The sequence below is a fragment of the Pelophylax lessonae genome (genome assembly GCF_965119305.1).
Source record: "Pelophylax lessonae genome assembly, chromosome: 2".
Classification (NCBI taxonomy): domain Eukaryota; kingdom Metazoa; phylum Chordata; class Amphibia; order Anura; family Ranidae; genus Pelophylax; species Pelophylax lessonae.
Genome location: NC_138769.1, coordinates 117882899 through 117902073, shown reverse-complemented (window position 1 = coordinate 117902073; position 19175 = coordinate 117882899). Strand labels below are relative to the sequence as shown.

Here is a 19175-nt window from a genome sequence, read left to right as displayed (position 1 = left end):
AAAGCAGACCGCCGGCTCTAAAAAATGGTACCGGGATGATGCCTCTAGCTGCAGGCATCATCCCGGTACAACCACTCTCTTGCATCCGACGTAGAGCTAACACACCTGTTAACACATTAACACACCTGCTCCCCATTCACACCTGAGACCTTGTAACACTAACGAGTCACATGACACTGGGGAGGAAAAATGGCTAATTGGGCCGAATTTGGACATTTCACTTAGGGGTGTACTCACTTTTGTTGCCAGCAGTTTGGACATTAATGGCTGTGTGTTGAGTTATTTTGAGGGGACAGCAAATTTACACTGTTATACAAGCTGTACACCCACTACTTTACATTGTAGCAAAGTGTAATTTCTTCAGTGTTGTCACATGAAAAGATATAATAAAATATTTACAAAAATGTGAGGGGTGTACTCACTTTTGTGAGATACTGTATGTAATAAATATTTTCAAACTGAAGCTGATTGCTTCAAAGTTTAGCTATAAATATATTGTTTTGTAATGCAAAAAACAAGAAAACAAAAAGCATAAATAAAATACCTTTAAAAATCTGTTAGTGAACTCAGTGCTTCTAACAAGCTTATAGTATCCAGGAATTGGAAGTAATCAGCTAATGTTACAACGATGCAGCTAACATCCCTTGCTAGGTATAAGCTGAGGTTCAGACAAATCATGAAAGCACCTCATAAGAAATGGTAGTTTGTAAAATGAAAATTGTATACATGTAATGAAAAAAACTAAAAGGCCAGCAGATAAACGTTAAACATTATATACTCAGGATGAAATGTACCAGGGTGCAATAAAGAATCTTTGCTAATTTATTGTACCCCTGCTGTGTTATAACAAACTAGACATTAAGCCCGTTAAATTAACGGCCGCTAGAATATATGTGGTCAAACATCTGTAAAAACAGACTTGTTCCAGTACAAAAAAAGTGGACAACCATGCAGTTGATTTCTATCTTATCGTATTTATTCTTTAGAAATGTTAAAGAAGAATAATGTGAAAAATGTCACTTTTCTAATTTTTTTTTGATGTAGTAAACAAACTGTGATGTAGTAAAAAAAAGTGTTGTATTGGGGGTTCAGAGTGTTGGGGTATTGGAGATACAGAGAGGTGGAGTAATGGGGGAGCAGAGTGTTGGAGATGCAGAGAGGTGGAGTAATGGGGGTGCAGAGTGTTGGAGATACAGAGAGGTGGAGTAATGGGGGTGCAGAGTGTTGGAGATGCAGAGAGGTGGAGTAATGGGGGTGCAGAGAGGTGGAGTAATGGGGGTGCAGAGTGTTGGAGATACAGAGAGGTGGAGTAATGGGGGTGCAGAGTGTTGGAGATGCAGAGAGGTGGAGTAATGGGGGGGGGGGGCAGAGTAATGGAATAGCAGAGAGGTGGAGTAAGGGCGATGCAGAGTGGTGGAGTAATGGGGGTGCAGAGTGTTAGAGATGCAGAGAGGTGGAGATGCAGAGAGGTAGAGTAATAGGGATGCAGGGAGGTGGAGTAATTGGGGTGCAGAGAGGTGAAGTAATGGGGGTGCAGAGTGTTGGAGAAGCGGAATGGTGGAGTAATGGGGGTGCAGAGTATTTGAATAGCAGAGAGGTGGAGTAATGGGGGTCTCTGCACCCCCATTACTCCAGCGCTTTGCATCTCCAACACTCTGCACCCCCATTACTCCACCTTTCCGCTTCTCCAACACTCAGCACCCCCATTACTCCACCTCTCTGCATCTCCAACACTCTGCACCCCCATTACTCCACCTCTCTGCATCTCCAACACTCTGCACCTCCATTACTCCACCTCTCTGCTATTCCAATACTCTGCACCCCCATTACTCCACCTCTCTGCATCTCCAACACTCTGCACCCCCATTACTCCACCTCCCTGCATCCCTATTACTCTACCTCTCTGCATCTCCACCTCTCTGCACCCCCATTACTCCACCTCTCTGCATCTCCAATACTCAGCGACCCCATTACTCCACACCTGTGCATTTCCAATACTCTGCACCCCCATTACTCCACCTCTCTGCATCTCCAATACCCCAACACTCAGAACCCCCTGCATCCCCAATACAACACTTTTCACCCCCATTACTCCACCTCTCTGCACCCCCATTACTCCACCTCTCTGCATCTCCAACACTCTGCATCCCCATTAGTCCACCTCTCTGTATCTCCAATACCCCAACACTCTGAACCCCCAATACAACACTTTTCACCCCCATTACCTCACTTCTCTGCACCCCATTACACCAATACAAAACTTTACACCCCTGCCCCTCCTATTACACCTCATTCCCCAATATGCTCTCTCTGTACCCAATTACCTCTCACTCTGTCCCTCCACCCCCAATACTCTGCACCCTCTTCCTCCCCTGACATAAAGTGCCCCCTGCTGGTCACATCTGGGCTGTTCCCATCTGCAGAGTTTGGGATGAATGGTCAGAGGCCATGAAATAAAGCAGAGTGGTCACATGTGTTAACAATCAGTAGAAATGTGTGATTATTGAAGAATGGTGACCGCCCAGTGTGTGAGCTCAGCCCCTCCTCCTCCCCGTACACCACACACCTTCCTGTCATTGTATCACCCAGGAGAAGGCAACTCTGTCCCACCTTAAAAAATGTTTTATTAAAATGCCAAAAAATGGGTCATGTGGCCTGTGCTGAATAGGTGGTTCAGTATTTAAATGGAGCTACTATTTGAAGGAACAGCCTGCAAATTACTTCCACTAGCTTTAATGGCAGAAACCTCATAATCAATGGCCTTGCAGCATTTTTAACAAACTTCCTAAAATAGATAAATACCAGTGACTAAAATCTTTACATTTATGGGAGATAATACTTCACCAGACTCTACCAGTCTGTTCTCGCCTTCAACAGGTTTGCTTCAGCCTTTGATCACAAGAGCAGCACTGGAGGAAGTCTGGACCAGTATTTTCTCAAGGAAGAGTACTTTTTTAGCCCTTTTATTAGCCCTCATTTATCTGTACCTGCAAAACTGTTAACAACAGTTTTGTTAACAGTTTTGCTAACAGTTTTATTAACATTAGCATATAGGTGAACTGTAAAGGATAAGTGCACTCATAGTGCATTGCTCCCCCTCTAATTCATTTCAGTCAAGCAATGAGCTTATTCGTAGAGACTACAAATGAGATCACTAAGTAAAACGCATTAGTGGACATAGGTTCAGGTAGTTTGCCTGTGCATCGGGTGCATTAATAAACTTGTGCGAGCGACATTTACTTCAGAGTGTGGCATGCTCTCTGCCCTTTATGGTTTATGCTTTAAGCAGATGATAAACTGTTGGTTAAGCCAGTACCTTTAGTTGGGAGTGAATGGGCAGATTAACAGTAGTGGGGTGTTGGACAATTTATATATACAGTAGGTTTGACATAAATTTAGACCATTGACGTATGTAAAATGCTGTCTCTGAAGAATCATTGGTAAAACTGAAAAAAAAAGCACCTCCAAATTGTGTTTTATTTTCCCTATTTTGTTTAAGAACATTGAGCAATGTATAGTTGTAGTGACTGAATTAAAAAATGTATTTTAGATTCTGTTAATTATGATTGCATTTTTAAAACAGTTTCTTTATAATGTTTTATAAGTTTATCGATTACTGACCTTAGCATATTCTCATCATTTCCATCAAAATTTTCTTATAATTCATAAAGTATTTACTTATAAAGTATTCTTAAAATTTCCATCAAAGTTTGTTCATGTAATACTGTACCTATCTTCTTGCACAGATTTCACATAAAGAAAACAAAAAAATAGAAAATAGATTTTACTCAAATGTAAAGAAACAAAGCAGCTGTTTAACAATAAATTGGGAAGGGCTTTTTATGCCATCTCTGACCAAACGTCGAGACACCTTTTTATTTTTTAATAAAATGCTGCCCCCAGGCTGGTACCAGTGTGATTAAATGCTTAATGGAAATGAAACACAATATTTGCCCTCAGGGATGTGTGCTTTAGAGGTAATATTTTCCATTTTCTGGATGCGTACACTGCGCGTTGTAGATTCAGATTTAAGATTATTTATAGTACCCCTTTGAGCCAATAAATAAAATATACAGGTGGTTTAGTTAACTGGAGGAATGTAAGTAGATGCTTGTGTATTTGCTCATCTACAGTATAGATAACCTTCAAAGCCTTTGTGTTGGAAGTGTGCTACCTCTAACAAGGGAAAATTGAATGAGTTGAAAAGCAGATGGTAACATTTCATTATAACTTTTTATTTTGTATTTTAAATTTTTCTCTTGTTTTAAATAGTACTGTTTATTACTAATTTGAACTTCAGGTATTGCATTTTTTATTTGTTTTATATGAGAAAAAATTGAATTTAGCAACACCATGTACTGTATATATTTTGTTATCTATAATATAAAAAAATTGTAGTGCAATAATAAACATTCAATTCTAATTTACAGCTGCTTAGTTTAGGAAAAAACTTTTCAATAAAACAAAAGTTATTGTCCCTAGAATAAGGAACAATTAGCATCTGAGTTGACAGGCATCTACTGTGGATACATACAACTTAGTTTTTGATTTATTTTTTTAAAGCTGACAGAGGTTCTGGCCCCTAGGCCCATGTCACAGTAGCAATTCCTGTTCCAGGTAATGGCTTGCCAGGGACCGATTTGACAAAACTCCTACACAAACGTAAAAGATATCCTAAATGTATATAGCTCATAACTATGAGGGCGGTTAGCCAAGAAAAGTGAGCATGAAACTCCCCCATGCTGCAACAAGAAAACACCAAAACATAAAAAAAGAAAGACTCAAATATGTGCAATGCGAACCAAGGGTTTAATGCAAACAAACCACCCCACCTAACCTTAAACATATGGCTTAAACAACAGGACCATAGGTCCCCAAGCCAAGGTTCCAAGGATATCTGGCAATAGTCCTGTTATAGCCTGTAATGCAGGGAGGCTAAATGGCTACTTAGCCGCATCATTGTTATCACCTTAAGGCCCCTTTCACACTTATGCGATGCGATTTTACCACGATTTTGCGACGCGATTATGAAAGCAATGGCTATGGCTATATACCTCAAAACGCATTAAAATCGTGACAAAGTAGTGCAGGAACTACTTTGAAGTCGGTGCGACTTCAAAACGCACTCATATGAATGGGGCTCATTGAAAATAATGGAAAACGACTTGTCATGCGATTTTGCGGTCCAAAAACGTGGGACAAGTGGCACTAGTGTGAAAGGGGCCTAAAGCCAACCGTCCGCTGTAAAAAAAAAAAAATGGTACCGGGGTGATGCCTCTAGCTGCAGGCTTTACCCCGGTACAACTCCTTCAACAAAGTAACCTACAGATATGTTGTTTTGCGGGAAGTGGTTAATATACAATGTGAAAGACTTTGCTAGTACCCAACCTAGTCGCTTGTACCCAAAATCTTTCCTGCAGGCAGTCCTGGAGGAGTTTTACAACAAACGGTGGATCAGTTTTGCAGTGATGATCAGCAATCATTCTAGCAGACATCACCAATGTTAATGTTCAGATTATCTCGACTCTGTGATTATAACCTTTGATCTGGATGTCCATGTTTACCAGGTATGGTAAAGATAGATGGAATATTTTTATTTCTGTTAAGAGTTCCCTTGTTGTCTAGTTTTGCACCTGTCTAAATCCCTTTGCATATTGTATGCTTTATAAATATAGTATGATATCCAGGGGATCATCAGTTCTCTCTCTATTGTTATAAAGCCCTAATATGTGTTAATGAAGTCATTAAAACCCAACAACTAGTTTAAGTGTAGTAGGTAACACACCCTTGGCAGGTCACACCAGCACTGCAGGGGATTGGACACACTGCGCACACCGGGAAGTGGTTGTCCACCTTCTACAAGTAGCAGCATGTCACAGACCCCCTGGGCCTTCTTTCACCATTTCATGCTTTACCATAGTGTGAATTAACTGGCAGGGGAATGTGCCAATTCTCATAAGCACATATTGTGTGCAAATATTTATCATTATCATATGAACGCCAATGACACATACAAAAAATTAAGGACTCTGCTCTGATCTGTAACACTTCATTCTGTTTGTTTAAACAAACAATTCTATCCAAATAAGAAACAGCTATCAGTTTCTGTTTGTTCAGTGCACTGTAAGTTCTTCCCTCATTAGTGCATATTCAGTTCTTTCCAAACAATGCTCCCGTATCTTGGGTCCACAATGTGAAGATCAGGCCTTATATGGGGCACCTAGTGGAACCTAATGAAGGTTTTATATTACTGCACACAGACACATTTTAAGCCCCGTACACACGTAGTGATTGTCAGGCGGTAAATATTTGGCCGCCGAACGATCGGCCGATTGTCGGCTTGTTAGTATGATGCTTCCGACAACCGACAGTGAATTTTCGGCAGAACAGAATCTGGCGTGTAGACTTTAAAATTTTTGTTGGCCGTCACCAGAACGGCCGATTGTTCGCCAGTCAGTACAGAATTCGGCCGACAAACAGCAGATTAGCAAGACTTGGCATGCTCAGAAAAGAAAAAACACACGGAAAAGTTAACCATCACATGACATCACTTCTGCAGTCGGCTGTTGTTGGCCGACAAAATTCGTGTGCAGTCTTTAGCACTTTTCAGCCGACAGGACAACACTGGACATAAGACGGCCGATCGTTCGGCCCGACATTCGGTACGTGTGTACGGGGCTTTAGACTTTTTTTTTAAGAAATCAGGTGCCAATTATCCTCTTTGCAGTGAAGATTGGGGAAAAGGATGGTCCGCACAAAGGTGCCATATTCATCCATTGGCCAAGTTAGAGGACAGACAGATGTCTCATTATATGACATTCCTGTTGATCCATGACCTGTAAATCTTAACATGGAATAAATGCAATACTTAAAGCTCCGTAAACATATTTTTCTGTTTGTTGTGCACATTGTATCACTACTATGCAACTGTAAAACAACAAAGTTTCTGTTATGTAAAAAAAAATTACCTGTCTGAACCAACTTTAACCACTTCAATACAGTGCACTTTCTCCCCCTTCCTGCCCAGGCCAATTTTCACCTTTCAGTGCTGTCACACTTTGAATGACAATTGCGTGGTCATGCAATGCTGTACCCAAATGGAATTTTTAGCATTTCTTTCACACAAATAGAGCTTTCTTTTGGTGGTATTTAATGACCGCTGGATTTTTTGTTTCTCACTAAAAATAAAGAAAAAAGGCAGAAAATGTTGAAAAAAATTTTTTTTTCTTGTTTTCTGTCAGTAAATTTTGGAAATAAGTAATTTTTCTCCTTCACTGATGTGCGCTAATGAGGCGGCACTGATGGACACTGATAGGCTGCACTGATGGGCTCTGATGAGGTGGCACTTATGGGCACTGATGAGGTGGCACTGATGAGGAGGTACTAATATGCCGCACTGATCAGCGGCAATGATGGGCAGCACTGATGAGCACTGATAGGCAGCACTGAGAGGTGGCACTGATGGGAACTGTCATGCGGCACTGATGGGCACTGGCGGGCGGCACTGATGAGCACTGATAGGCAGCACAGATAAGCAGGCACTGACTGGCAGCACTATGGGCACTGATTGTGGGCACTGATGGGCACTGTTTTTTTACTTTACTGTAATCAGGGCACTGATGATCAGTGGCCTGATTACCTGTCCTAGACTCCCCTTTGAGGAGGAGCCGCTGATCGGCTCTGAGAGTGTGAGGCAAGGAGAGTCGGTAAATGGCACATCCTCATTTACATGTGAACGGCTGTGACTGGATACAGCCAATCACATGGGTAAAGAGCCACGTCATTGGCTCTTTACCAAGATTGGGGTCGTGCCGTGTCCTAAGAACACGGCGCGGCCATGATCGCCGCACTGCACACCCCCACGGTTGCGCCGTCATATGACGCTGTCCCAGAACAAGAGCCACACCGCTCCGCCGTCATTTGACGGTGGGCGGGCGGCAAGTGGTTAAAGCCTATCTCTAATCAAAATGTATTAATATGTATTGTTGCAAGATATGCAGATGAGATCCCTGTATTTTAGGCTCCATTCACACTTGAGCTGAGAGTTTTTGATTGTGCAAAAATGTTTTTGCGCATTTCAGATGTGCGCATTTTTTGTAGCCAATGTAAAGCTAGTTACTAGGTAAAAAATGTGCTTTTTCAGGTGCTGTTGTTTTTTTTTGTGTTGCTGTATCATTCGTTGCTATATAAGCCCCCTTGTTGGTGATTCGAGTATGACCACACTTCACTGAGGTGTTTTAGTATGGTATTTGCAAAGAAATATGTCTGATACCTAGGTTTTTATTTAACCACCCACTGGGCATCTATACCCCCTTCCTAACCAGGCCAATTTTCAGCTTTTAGTGCTCACATTTTGAATGACAATTACTCAGCCATGCAACACTGTACCCATATAAAATGTGTGTCCTTTTTTCACACAAATAAGGCTTTCTTTTGGTGGTATTTAATCATCACTGGGTTAGTTTTTTTCTGCTATAAGTGAAAAAAGACACTTTTTTTTTTTAAACTGCATTTTTCTTTGTTTCGGTTATAACATTTTGCAAACTTGGCAATTATTCTTCATAAATTTTGGCCAAAAGTTATCCTGCTACATATCTTTGGTAAAAAATAACCCACATAAGTATATATTATTTGGTCTTTATGAAGGTTATAGCATCTACCAGCTATGGTGCCAATCATTGAAAATTGATCACACCTGATGTGCTAATGGCCTATCTCATTTCTTGAGACACTGACAAGCCAGGAAAGTACAAATACCCCTTGTTGGAAAGTAGGCATTCCAATGTATTTAATAAGAGACATGGTGAGTTTTTTGAAGTTGTACATTTTTCCCACATTTCTTTGCAAAATGAAGATTTTTTTTATTTTTTTTTCCACAAAATTGTCATATTACCAAGTTATTTCTCACACACTGTATAGACATACTTGCAACTACACCACAAAATACATTCTGCTACTCCTCCTGAGTATGGGGATACCACATGTGTGAGACTTTTTCACAGCCTGGCCACATACAGAGGCCCAACATCCAAGTAGCACCTCCAGGCATTCTAACAGCATAAATTACACACATAATTTCCTAACAACCTATCACACTTTTGAAGGCCCTGGAGCACCAGGACAATGACCCCATTTTGGAAAGCAAACACCCCAACACATTATCTAGGAGGCATTATAAGTCTTTTGAACATGTAATTTTTCTCCACAAGTTTTTGGAAAATGTGGAAAGAAAATGAAAACGCACAAAGTTGTCTATTTATGAGATATGTCTAACACATAACATGTACATAGCAGAAATTACACCCCAAAATACATTTTGCTACTCCTCCTGAGTATGGCGATACCACATGTGTAAGGCTTTTACACAATCTAGCCACATACAGAGGCCCAACATTCAGGGATCACTGTCAGGTGCTGTAGGGATAAAAAAATACAAATCTAATTTCCTGACTACCCATTACACTTTTGTGAGGCACTGATAAGCACTGTATGTGGCATGGATGAGTGCTGATTTGGCATGGATGAGGCACGGATGAGCACTGATGTGGCATGGATGTAACAGAGATGAGCACTGATGTGGCTTGGATGAGGCATGGATGTGGCATGGATGAGGCTTGGATGGGCATGAATAAGGCTTGGATGGGCATGAATAAGGCTTGGATGGGCATGAATGAGGCACAGATGGGCATGAATGCTGCACAGATTGGCATGAATGAGGCACAGATGGGCATGATTGAGGCACAGATTGGCATGCATGAGGCATGATTGAGGCACAGATGGGCATAATTGACGAATGATTGAGGCATGGATTGGCATGATTGAGGCATAGATGGGCATGACTGAGGCACAGATTGGCATGGTTGAGGCACAGATAGGCATAATTAAGGCATGATTGAGGCACGGATTGGCATGAATGAGGTATTATTGAGGCATGGATGAGGCACAGATGGGCATGATTGAGGCACAGATTGGCATGAATGAGGCATGATTGAGGCACAGTTGGGCATAATTGAGACATGATTGAGGCACAGATTGGCATAAATGAGTCATGATTGAGGCACAGATGGGCATGGATGAGGCATGGATGAGGCTGGGGTGAGCCGTACTGCGATCTCACTCCTCTCACGCTGTACCGATTGGTGTGTACAGCATGCAAGGAGAGGAGAGACCTGAACCGGACATTCTCCAATTTGTTGACAACTGCTTGCTCTGTCATTGGACGGAATGATCACGTGATAAAGGGCCGCTGTCATTTGCCCTTTACCACGAACGGTGATGCGCGGGGTCCGGTGAATCTGGCAAGCACGGACACTTCCGTGTGCACTCCTCAGGGGGCACACGGGAAGTTGCAATTCTGGATGGACTTCATTGTATGTCCTCCTAGAATAATCTGACTGTGCTGTAGCCATCATTCAGCTATGGCCCTGTCGGCAAGTGGTTAAAGCGATTGTAAACTTCATTAAAAAAAAACGTACCTGCTCTGTGCAATGATTTTGCACAGATCACAAATCAGCCCCGTTCCTCTACCCTCTGTTGAGTGCCACCATAGCAAGCTGCTTGCTCTACCAATCCACTTCTGTACAACCAGCCTCTTGGAAAATTCCCACATGATCAGTGCCTCTGGCTATCGTGTATTCTGACAGCGTCCTAACAGTAGTTAAGCAAGGAGTATTCCCCCATTCAACTGGAATGTGTGGTTTGAGAAATCAGGCTGTCTTTTGTGGTTAGATTTCCTTCAGATTTACCTTTTTCTATGTAGTGCATGGGCCTGCCAGATTGCATACAAATTGAAAGTGTTTAGGTTTGACCTCATATTATATGGTTTTGGTAAATCTAAAGGAAAAAGTCTTCAGAAAATCTTATAGTGTGTATGGCCCATTAGAGCAGTAGAGTTCTGAAATTTCTGAATTGACATCGCTATTCATGCTGCAAGGTCTAGGGACTACAAATGAATGTTGTTGTTCCATTTATTCAGGGTTTTACAGAAAACAGAAGGGCATTTTCATACTTTAAAGGAGCAATCAATTCAATGCAATAAGTGAAAGCAGTATATGATCTACTAATTTTACCCAGAAAACACTCCTATTTAAAACTTAAGATGTTCTGCAGTAGAGTTCTTTAACACCACCAGCACATTGATGGGACTCAGCCTACCTTTCTCAAGTCGATATACACAGGATATATATATATATATATATATTTGTATCAATACCTTGAGAAAGGTAGGCTGAGCTCCATCAATTCACTGTCAATGGTAAAGAACTCTGATGCTTTTTCCACCTATTTAAAGCCATGTGGCTTGCTCACTTTTTGGCCTGCTGGATATTACTGTTTTTTATAATGCACCCAAGCACTACCGCTCTAGAGCAGAGCAGATGTTGGTGGCACAGGGTAAATACATGCCGACCAACACAGTTCTACATTTGCCTAATGCGTGCATTACATCCTCTTGTGGTAACAGATCAGGCCCCCACACTAGGCCTTACACCAGAAGAAACATGCTGTCCTCCCACCAGGGATATTTAGCCCAACATCGACCCCAGAGACATTTCAAGGATGACCATGTAGAATACCTATTATCCTCCAACAGTTTTTACACATACAGTACACTGCACTTGTGTAGTGTACTGGAGGGAAGCCACCTAACATTATGTGAGGCCTTGCACATACTTGGTCCAGGACCGATCTATGTGATTCTTCATTCCTCAGCATGCCCTAAGTTAGGGAACCAACCGCCTAGAAGGGCAAGTCTACCGGGAATAAATCCACCCCTCTGACGAAATCCCTGTTACCGGCCACTACCGCTCCCTACCCTGAACTGGCTGCTCCTCCTCCTTTATGCAGATGTTCCATTCTATTGCTTCCTTATTGTCACCATGGTGTTAACCTTCATTACCCATTAGCATTCACTGTAAAAACACTTGATTCCTTCATGTAGTGACCAAATCAGACTTTCTTGAATTATGGAACTTGTTTACTAAAGTTAAATCTTGACACATAGGTGATAGGTTCCATACAGTTAAAAAATGCAGCATTTGAGACATATTCAACAACTGTTAGTAAAGTCTTTCTTTCAATGTTTGAACACACTTTAACGGGCTATAAGCTATGGCTTCGGCTGTGGCAGTGGTACGCACACATGTAGCTTTGACACTTTCCATATGAATGGCTAGTAGTATATCCTTTCCCCATGCTTGGGTCCCAAAAGTTCAATTATACTTTGTTTAGAAGCGACTACATCATCACATGTTTGGCCTTTCTCCTGTCTGCCATGGAAAGAGACTTGGGGAACAATGTGCCCCACAGTACCGAAGAATTAACCAATGCACTACGACACTGCAGTCACAGAGATATCATCTGTGCGTTGCCTGATATACAGTATATAAAATATACTTTAGAGCTGGGATTTCTAGTTAGAAACTGGACAGCAATACTAAACCTACAAAGCATATAATAAACTATTTAACATCAACGCTGCAATGATACACATATTCTGTTCTTATTGCTAGTGATTAATACCACAATCTTGCATGTCTAACCTCGAGCGTACAGGCGCCAGGATGCTTTATAAACATTATGTCACTTATTCTGCTGAAGAGGAAAAATATGGCAGTCAGTAATATGCATCTGAACTTAGGGTCACAATGGCTACGACCCTTCTCTGCAATTACAGCAGGTCTTTTTTTGTACACAACTTCAACCCTCAATAAACGCAGTGCAGTATGACTGGGAGACCAATCTCCCCTTCAAATAATGATTGGTTCCTGGAAAGAATTATTTTCCTTTTCACAGATTGACAGATTCCCACATTTCAGAGCTGTGAAAGTGTTGTCTCTGGGCTGTCAAAGATAGTAACATCAGAAACCGAGAAATGATCTAAGGCAACACAATCATTTTTTATTTCCTTTTCTAGTGACTCATCTGTCTTATTGCGCTTATGTTGTACCATTAGGCTTACTGAATGTACCTGTGAAGTAGAATAAGATAGATCTCCGAGTCTGCTAAAATGAAAGGCAGCTCCCTGATTTTGTCCTTTTACTAATAATACCAAACACTGGAATACGTCTGTTTATTGAAACATTTCAGAAATAGTTGTAAAGTAATAAAAATCTTGAACACCAGGCATTCTTTTTTCAATTTTTTTACAATTTTTAGAAACAAAGACATAACATTTAATGCAAATGATTGCATTAATATACCTATTTTTAGGTCAGTATTTAACTGAGGAAGCAAATGCAGCTCGGAATCTGTATGGATAGGTCTCAATCATCTTTGAACATCTAGACGATTTTCTTCATACCTCTTTGCACAACAGCTTTGCCAGGAAACATGGGAGTCATGAGTGAATGGCCTTTTTTCGAATCCGGTCACATTTTTCTTTTAAATTAAGATCTGGGCTCTGACTTGTCCAATCCAGAATATTAACATTTTTGTTTTTAAGCAAAGATTGTATAGTTTTGGGGTCATTGCCTTGCTGGGAGGGAAGTTGTCTCACAAGGTTTAGGTTTGTTGCTGCCTAAATCACATTTTCTCCAGGAGTCCCTATATTTTGCTGTATTTATTCTACTCTCCCAGGCCTCCCAAGATCTGTTGGAAAGAAACACCCCAGCAGCATGATATTGCCACCACCATGCTTCACAGTGGGGATTGTACATTTAAGATGATGTGGCTTACACCAAACAGTTTAAGCCAATGGCCTAAAATCTCCAACCAAAGAACCTTTTTTCCAGCTGACCTCAGAATTTCACAAATGCCTTCTGGCAAACTATAGGTGCGATGTCATATGAGTTTGAGTTTATAGTGGCTTTACATTGTCACTCTCCTGTAAACATGCGAGTAGTAAATCTCCTGGATAGTAGTGTTTTTCCATAGTTTCCCCAGTCCTATCCATAGGTTTCTTTGTCACAGGTCTTTCAATCCGTCTTGCATGGTCACTCACTTTTTTTCCGTTTTACAGGTCTGCCATCATTTTTCCATTTCCTAAAAATATTTAAACACAAAAACAAAATGTATTTAATACAGCACTAACATGTAAAGACTAGTAAGCTGCAATATGTTTCCTTTTTTTGGGATTTTTTTCATTTTCATTTTTTAAATATGATAAAAAAACAGTAATAGTGCCATGTTGTAAACAAAACAAATGCTTGATGCTTTACCTTAAAAAATTGTGAATTTTGCTTCTAAAATACCGTACTACAGTATTTGTATATACCATAATTTCATAATTGCGCTTTCAAACTCACTCTCTACAATCAATTATATTCTTTAATGAAAAACAAATATAGAGATTTAATATAGTCATTCTGTAATATGTTATATTTTGTCTTGCAGAAAAGGAATCTAAAATTGGCGTTTCAAGCTGCTGAAAGTATAGGAATAAAGGCCAGTCTGGTAGGTATAGCAGTTTTCCTACTTATACAAAAATGACATGTTTTGGGGTTTATAGTTCTATCAAGTGTGGGAACAACAAAATTTATAATGAAGGTTTACTGGAAAGCTACTGAAATATCTAATGAATATTTAAAATGAACAGACACACCAATAGCAGTTTTGATAAAAAGCATAAAATTTTACCAGACATCAAAATACCTAAAGTTCCCTACACATAAAAGTTACCATAAACAATAACCAGACTTAAACGTACACTCTTAATCCCAATATCCCAAAAAGTCCAATAATTCTTCCAATATCCCAAAGAAAAGGTCAAATAATACTTAGCTCTGGTAGTTGAATGTCAACAGCTTACACTGGATATCTGGATAAACTGGAACCGGACAATGAGGTCCTGGCTGCATCTTTCTACAGCTCCAAACAGCAAACCAGCCTCCCTCATCCTAGTGACTCTCTTTTCAAGTCCTCTAATGCCAGAGACCACCCACGGGATGTAGTCATTCCTCTTAACCACTTACAGGTAATTTTGTGTGATGTCAGCAACACATCATTTTACTGCCCCCCAAAACCACGTGGTCAGTTGGATATGTGGCAGCCATCTTTACACATGACCTCAAATCTCACTAAACCACCTGTGGGTGAGAGATATTACACATGTATGGGAACATTTGCCATGAATCAGTAAAAAATATCCACAACTGATACAATAATAGTACATAAAAACAAAGAGAGGCAACTCTAAGCCACAATGTAAATTTATGTTTTCTCAATGAGTACAGAAGGTTGGAGTTTAACTTGTTCTTATTGGATGTTGCCATTTTGACTTTATAACTTTGTACTTTAATTTTTTTGTCCTCTGTCTTATAAGAAAAGTAAGCCATGCTTTGTAAACTTGTTAAATTGATTTCTGAACCGGTTCTGCCATTGTACTTAAATTCCCCTGTGCTGAGAGAAAGGGTACTATCCATATTTCCCACAGTACAAGATTCCTAGTTCAACTCTGACCCTTTGATTTTTGCGTAGTCCAGAAACAGCCCTTCCTGGGAATGTGATCTGTAACTCACTACATGTTTACTTTTGACAATAAGCCAACTTTGCACAAATCAGCAAGGGACTGAAAGGGCACAGCCAATCAGCTGAATGGTAAATGCTATGTTTATATTATGATGCTAAAATTCATAGTTTCCAAACATATCAGGATATTTGTATTGAGGCATATCAAAATCTTTTATAGCAGTTCTTTTTAAAGTATATCTACAGCTGCAATAAAAAGTATGTGAACCCTTTGGAATGATATGGATTTCTGCACAAATTGGTCATAAAATGTGATCTGATCATCATCTAAATCGTCACCAATAGACAATCACAGTCTGCTTAAACTAATAACACACAAAGAATGAAATGATGCCATGTTTTTATTGAACACACCATGTAAACATTCACAGTGCAGGTGGAAAAAGTATGTGAACCCCTAGACTAATGACATCTCCAAGAGCTAATTGGAGTGAGATGTCAGCAAACTGGAGTCCAATCCATGAGATGAGATTGGAGGTGTTGGTTACAGCTGCCCTGCCCTATAAAAAACACACCAGTTCTGGGTTTGCTTTTCACAAGAAGCATTGCCTGATGTGAATGATGCCTCGCACAAAAGAGCTCTCAGAAGACCTACGATTAAGAATTGTTGACTTGCATAAAGCTGGAAAGGGTTATAAAAGTATCTCCAAAAAGTATCTCCAAAAGCCTTGCTGTTTATCAGTCCACGGTAAGACAAATTGCCTATAAATGGATAAAGTTCAGCACTGCTGCTACTCTCCCTAGGAGTGGCCGTCCTGTAAAGATGACTGCAAGAGCACAGCACAGACTGCTCAATGAGGTGAAGAAGAATCCTAGAGTGTCAGCTAAAGACTTACAAAAGTAACTGGCAAATGCTAACATCCCTGTTAGAGAATCTACAATACATAAAACAATAAACAAGAATGGATTTTATGGGAGGACACCGCAGAGGAAGCCACTGCTGTCCAAACAAAACATTGCTGCACGTTTACAGTTTGCACAAGAGCACCAGGATGTTCCACAGCAGTACTGGCAAAATATTCTGTGGACAGAAGAAACCAAAGTTGAGTTGTTTGGAAGAAACACACAACACTATGTGTGGCGAAAAAGAGGCACAGAACAATAACATAAAAACCTCATCCCAACTGTGAAGTATGGTGATGGGGGCATCATGGTTTGGGGCTGCTTTGCTGCATTGGGGCCTGGACAGATTGCTACCATTGAAGGAAAAATTAATTCCCAAGTTTATCAAGACATTTTGCAGGAGAACTTAAGGCCATCTGTCTACCAGCTGAAGCTCAACAGAATGTGGGTGTTGCAACAGGACAATGACCCAAAGCATAGAAGTAAATCAACAACAGAATGGCTTAAACAGAAGAAAATACGCCTTCTGAAGTGGCCCAGTCAGATTCCTGACCTCAACCCGATTGAGATGGTGTGGCATAACCTTAAGAAAGCGATTCACACCAGACATCCCAAGAATATTGCTGAACTGAAACAGTTCTGTAAAGAGGAATGGTCAAGAATTACTCACACTGACCGTTGTGCACATCTGATCTGCAATTACAGGAAATGATTGGTTGAAGTTATTGCTGCCAAAGGAGGTTCAACCAGTTATTAAATCCAAGGGTTCACATACTTTTTCCACCTGCACTGTGAATGTTTACATGGTGTGTTCAATAAAAACATGGCAGACTGTGATTGTCTATTGTTGTGACTTACATGATGATCAGATCACATTTTATGACCAATTTGTGCAGAAATCCATATCATTCCAAAGGGTTCACATACTTTTTCTTGCAGCTGTATAGCCAAATGTGAATAAGGAATGATTAAAACCCTTCTCAGGATTTTTTTTCTGCCATCTGTCTCCTATTGGGGTAATTTCTTTTTAATACCAACCAGGTAGATCCAACAGGATGTGAAAAACAAATCTAGTCACCAGTAGTTAGCGAAACGTATCAACAGTGGAAATTTTATATTCTATTCCTGTTATGGTAACAACTCAAAATGTTGGATTTCCCTCACTTTCATTCCCGGTGACAGTGATCATAGAGGGAGGGTGAGTCTCCCTAGCAGGGGCACAGACAGCAAAAAACTACTGGCAGAGAGGCTTAACCACTCACCACAAAAAGTTTTAGATTTAGTAATCTAGTCCATCGAGTTTAACCAGTAGACATTAACTTATAAAGCTGAATCCACCAAACCCTAAACCCACAGTGATCCACAGGAATGATCAGTCGTGTATTGGGTTCTATAAATTAAGGTTTTTATTGATTCTTGTCAATTGGTTGGAAAACAATAGAATGGAGAAATTGTAATGTATGGTACTGTGACATATGTAAATAAATAGGTTTGTACATACTAGAAGAGGTAGGTACTTAGTCTTGCTATGCTGAGTCTTTAACCTGCTAACTTTTTGTATACTTACAGGACCTGAACGAGTTGATGTTCACTGACCGTCCAGATTGGCAAAGTGTGATGCACTATGTGTCTCAGATCTACAAATACTTTGAGACCTAAAGAAAAGATTGTGAAAGAGCGATCACTACAAAGGAAGCACATATTCACTTTATCAACCAGGTCCGACTCCTAACTAGTATACACAAATCTTCCTATTACAAGACCTGGCTTTCTAATGGAACTTTTCTGTGCACTGTGTTTACTGTTGGTGGCATGTGCCGCCATAAGTCTAGCAGCATCCCAGTCTCCATGCCAATTGCTTGGGTTTTAGAAGCTACTGTGTATACCCTCACCCCACCCCCACCCCCAATATTAAAATGTGCCATATGTAATCCAGTACTGCCACATGAAGTCCAGTGGAAATTGCAGTAACTGACCTTGGTGTCACCAAAACTATTTTAATTTCCATTCTTCATCTCCTTGATGCACACAGCTTTTCCTAACAAAGCCATGAAAAAAGATCTTTTTCTGCTGGTCACAGAAAAATTTTTATCACCTTTCTACAAAGTGTAACTTCTGCCATTTTAACTGTACTAAACATTTTCTGGACTAGGAGGTTCCTGATGGCTGACCATAGACTTTTGAAAGTTTATTTTTTTTTTGTTGTACTGCTCCACCCAGCGAGCAGATCGTTCCACAGAGGGTGCTAATGAGTTGAAAGCTTAATTTTTGGAACATCAGATGTATCCTGCATGAGACATGCACACCTCTCCAGGCTGTACTTAAAACTCGCTCAATCAAGAGTTTACGTACACATTAACCTCTTCACTGCCAGCAGCACGTGGCAACCGGAACAACCAAGCGTTTGGAATGGAGCTTGTTGTTGTTAATATTATATGCAATGACCATAAATCCAAGGAAGTCACTTTGTATAGCCAGGGGACTGTGATCGCATACAATGGGACTTGCCAGCCAATGGCACCCTTATGCTCTTTGCATTGTAGCATCTCACATTGTTCCAGATTGGGCGGGCTATAACAAAGATGAGCGGTTAGACTTTTTAAATAAAATATAACTAATAATAAATGTTGGAATACCTCATTTCTGTTTGTCAAGCTACTTCTTTGAACAAGTATGCATGTAAACTCTGGTTTCTTTAAGTTGGTCAGAACCAATGAACCCCCTGGTAAGTTTTTGAAAAGTGGAATAAATCCACACTCACACTGGGAGAACGGTATCCTGCAGAATGGGTCCAAGTGGCATATTTGACCAGGATTCAAGCAGCAGTGATACGTTTTAGGCCAGGTTCACACTAGCTGCGGCCAAAT

General features: G+C 40.5%; 1 protein-coding gene across 4 annotated transcripts in view; it reads left to right on the top strand.

Moving 5' to 3' along the window:
* The window catches only part of SPECC1 (sperm antigen with calponin homology and coiled-coil domains 1), a 689067-nt gene extending 670615 nt beyond the window's left edge, over positions 1-18452 (top strand). For all 4 annotated transcript variants that reach the window (XM_082247576.1, XM_082247577.1, XM_082247575.1 and 1 more), the window contains 2 exons: positions 14332-14391; positions 17878-18452. In XM_082247576.1, the coding sequence (XP_082103702.1) occupies positions 14332-14391; positions 17878-17967 (150 nt within the window). In that variant the 3' untranslated portion in view covers positions 17968-18452. The remainder of the gene's footprint in view (positions 1-14331; positions 14392-17877) is intronic.
* Positions 18453-19175: the final 723 nt, after the last annotated feature.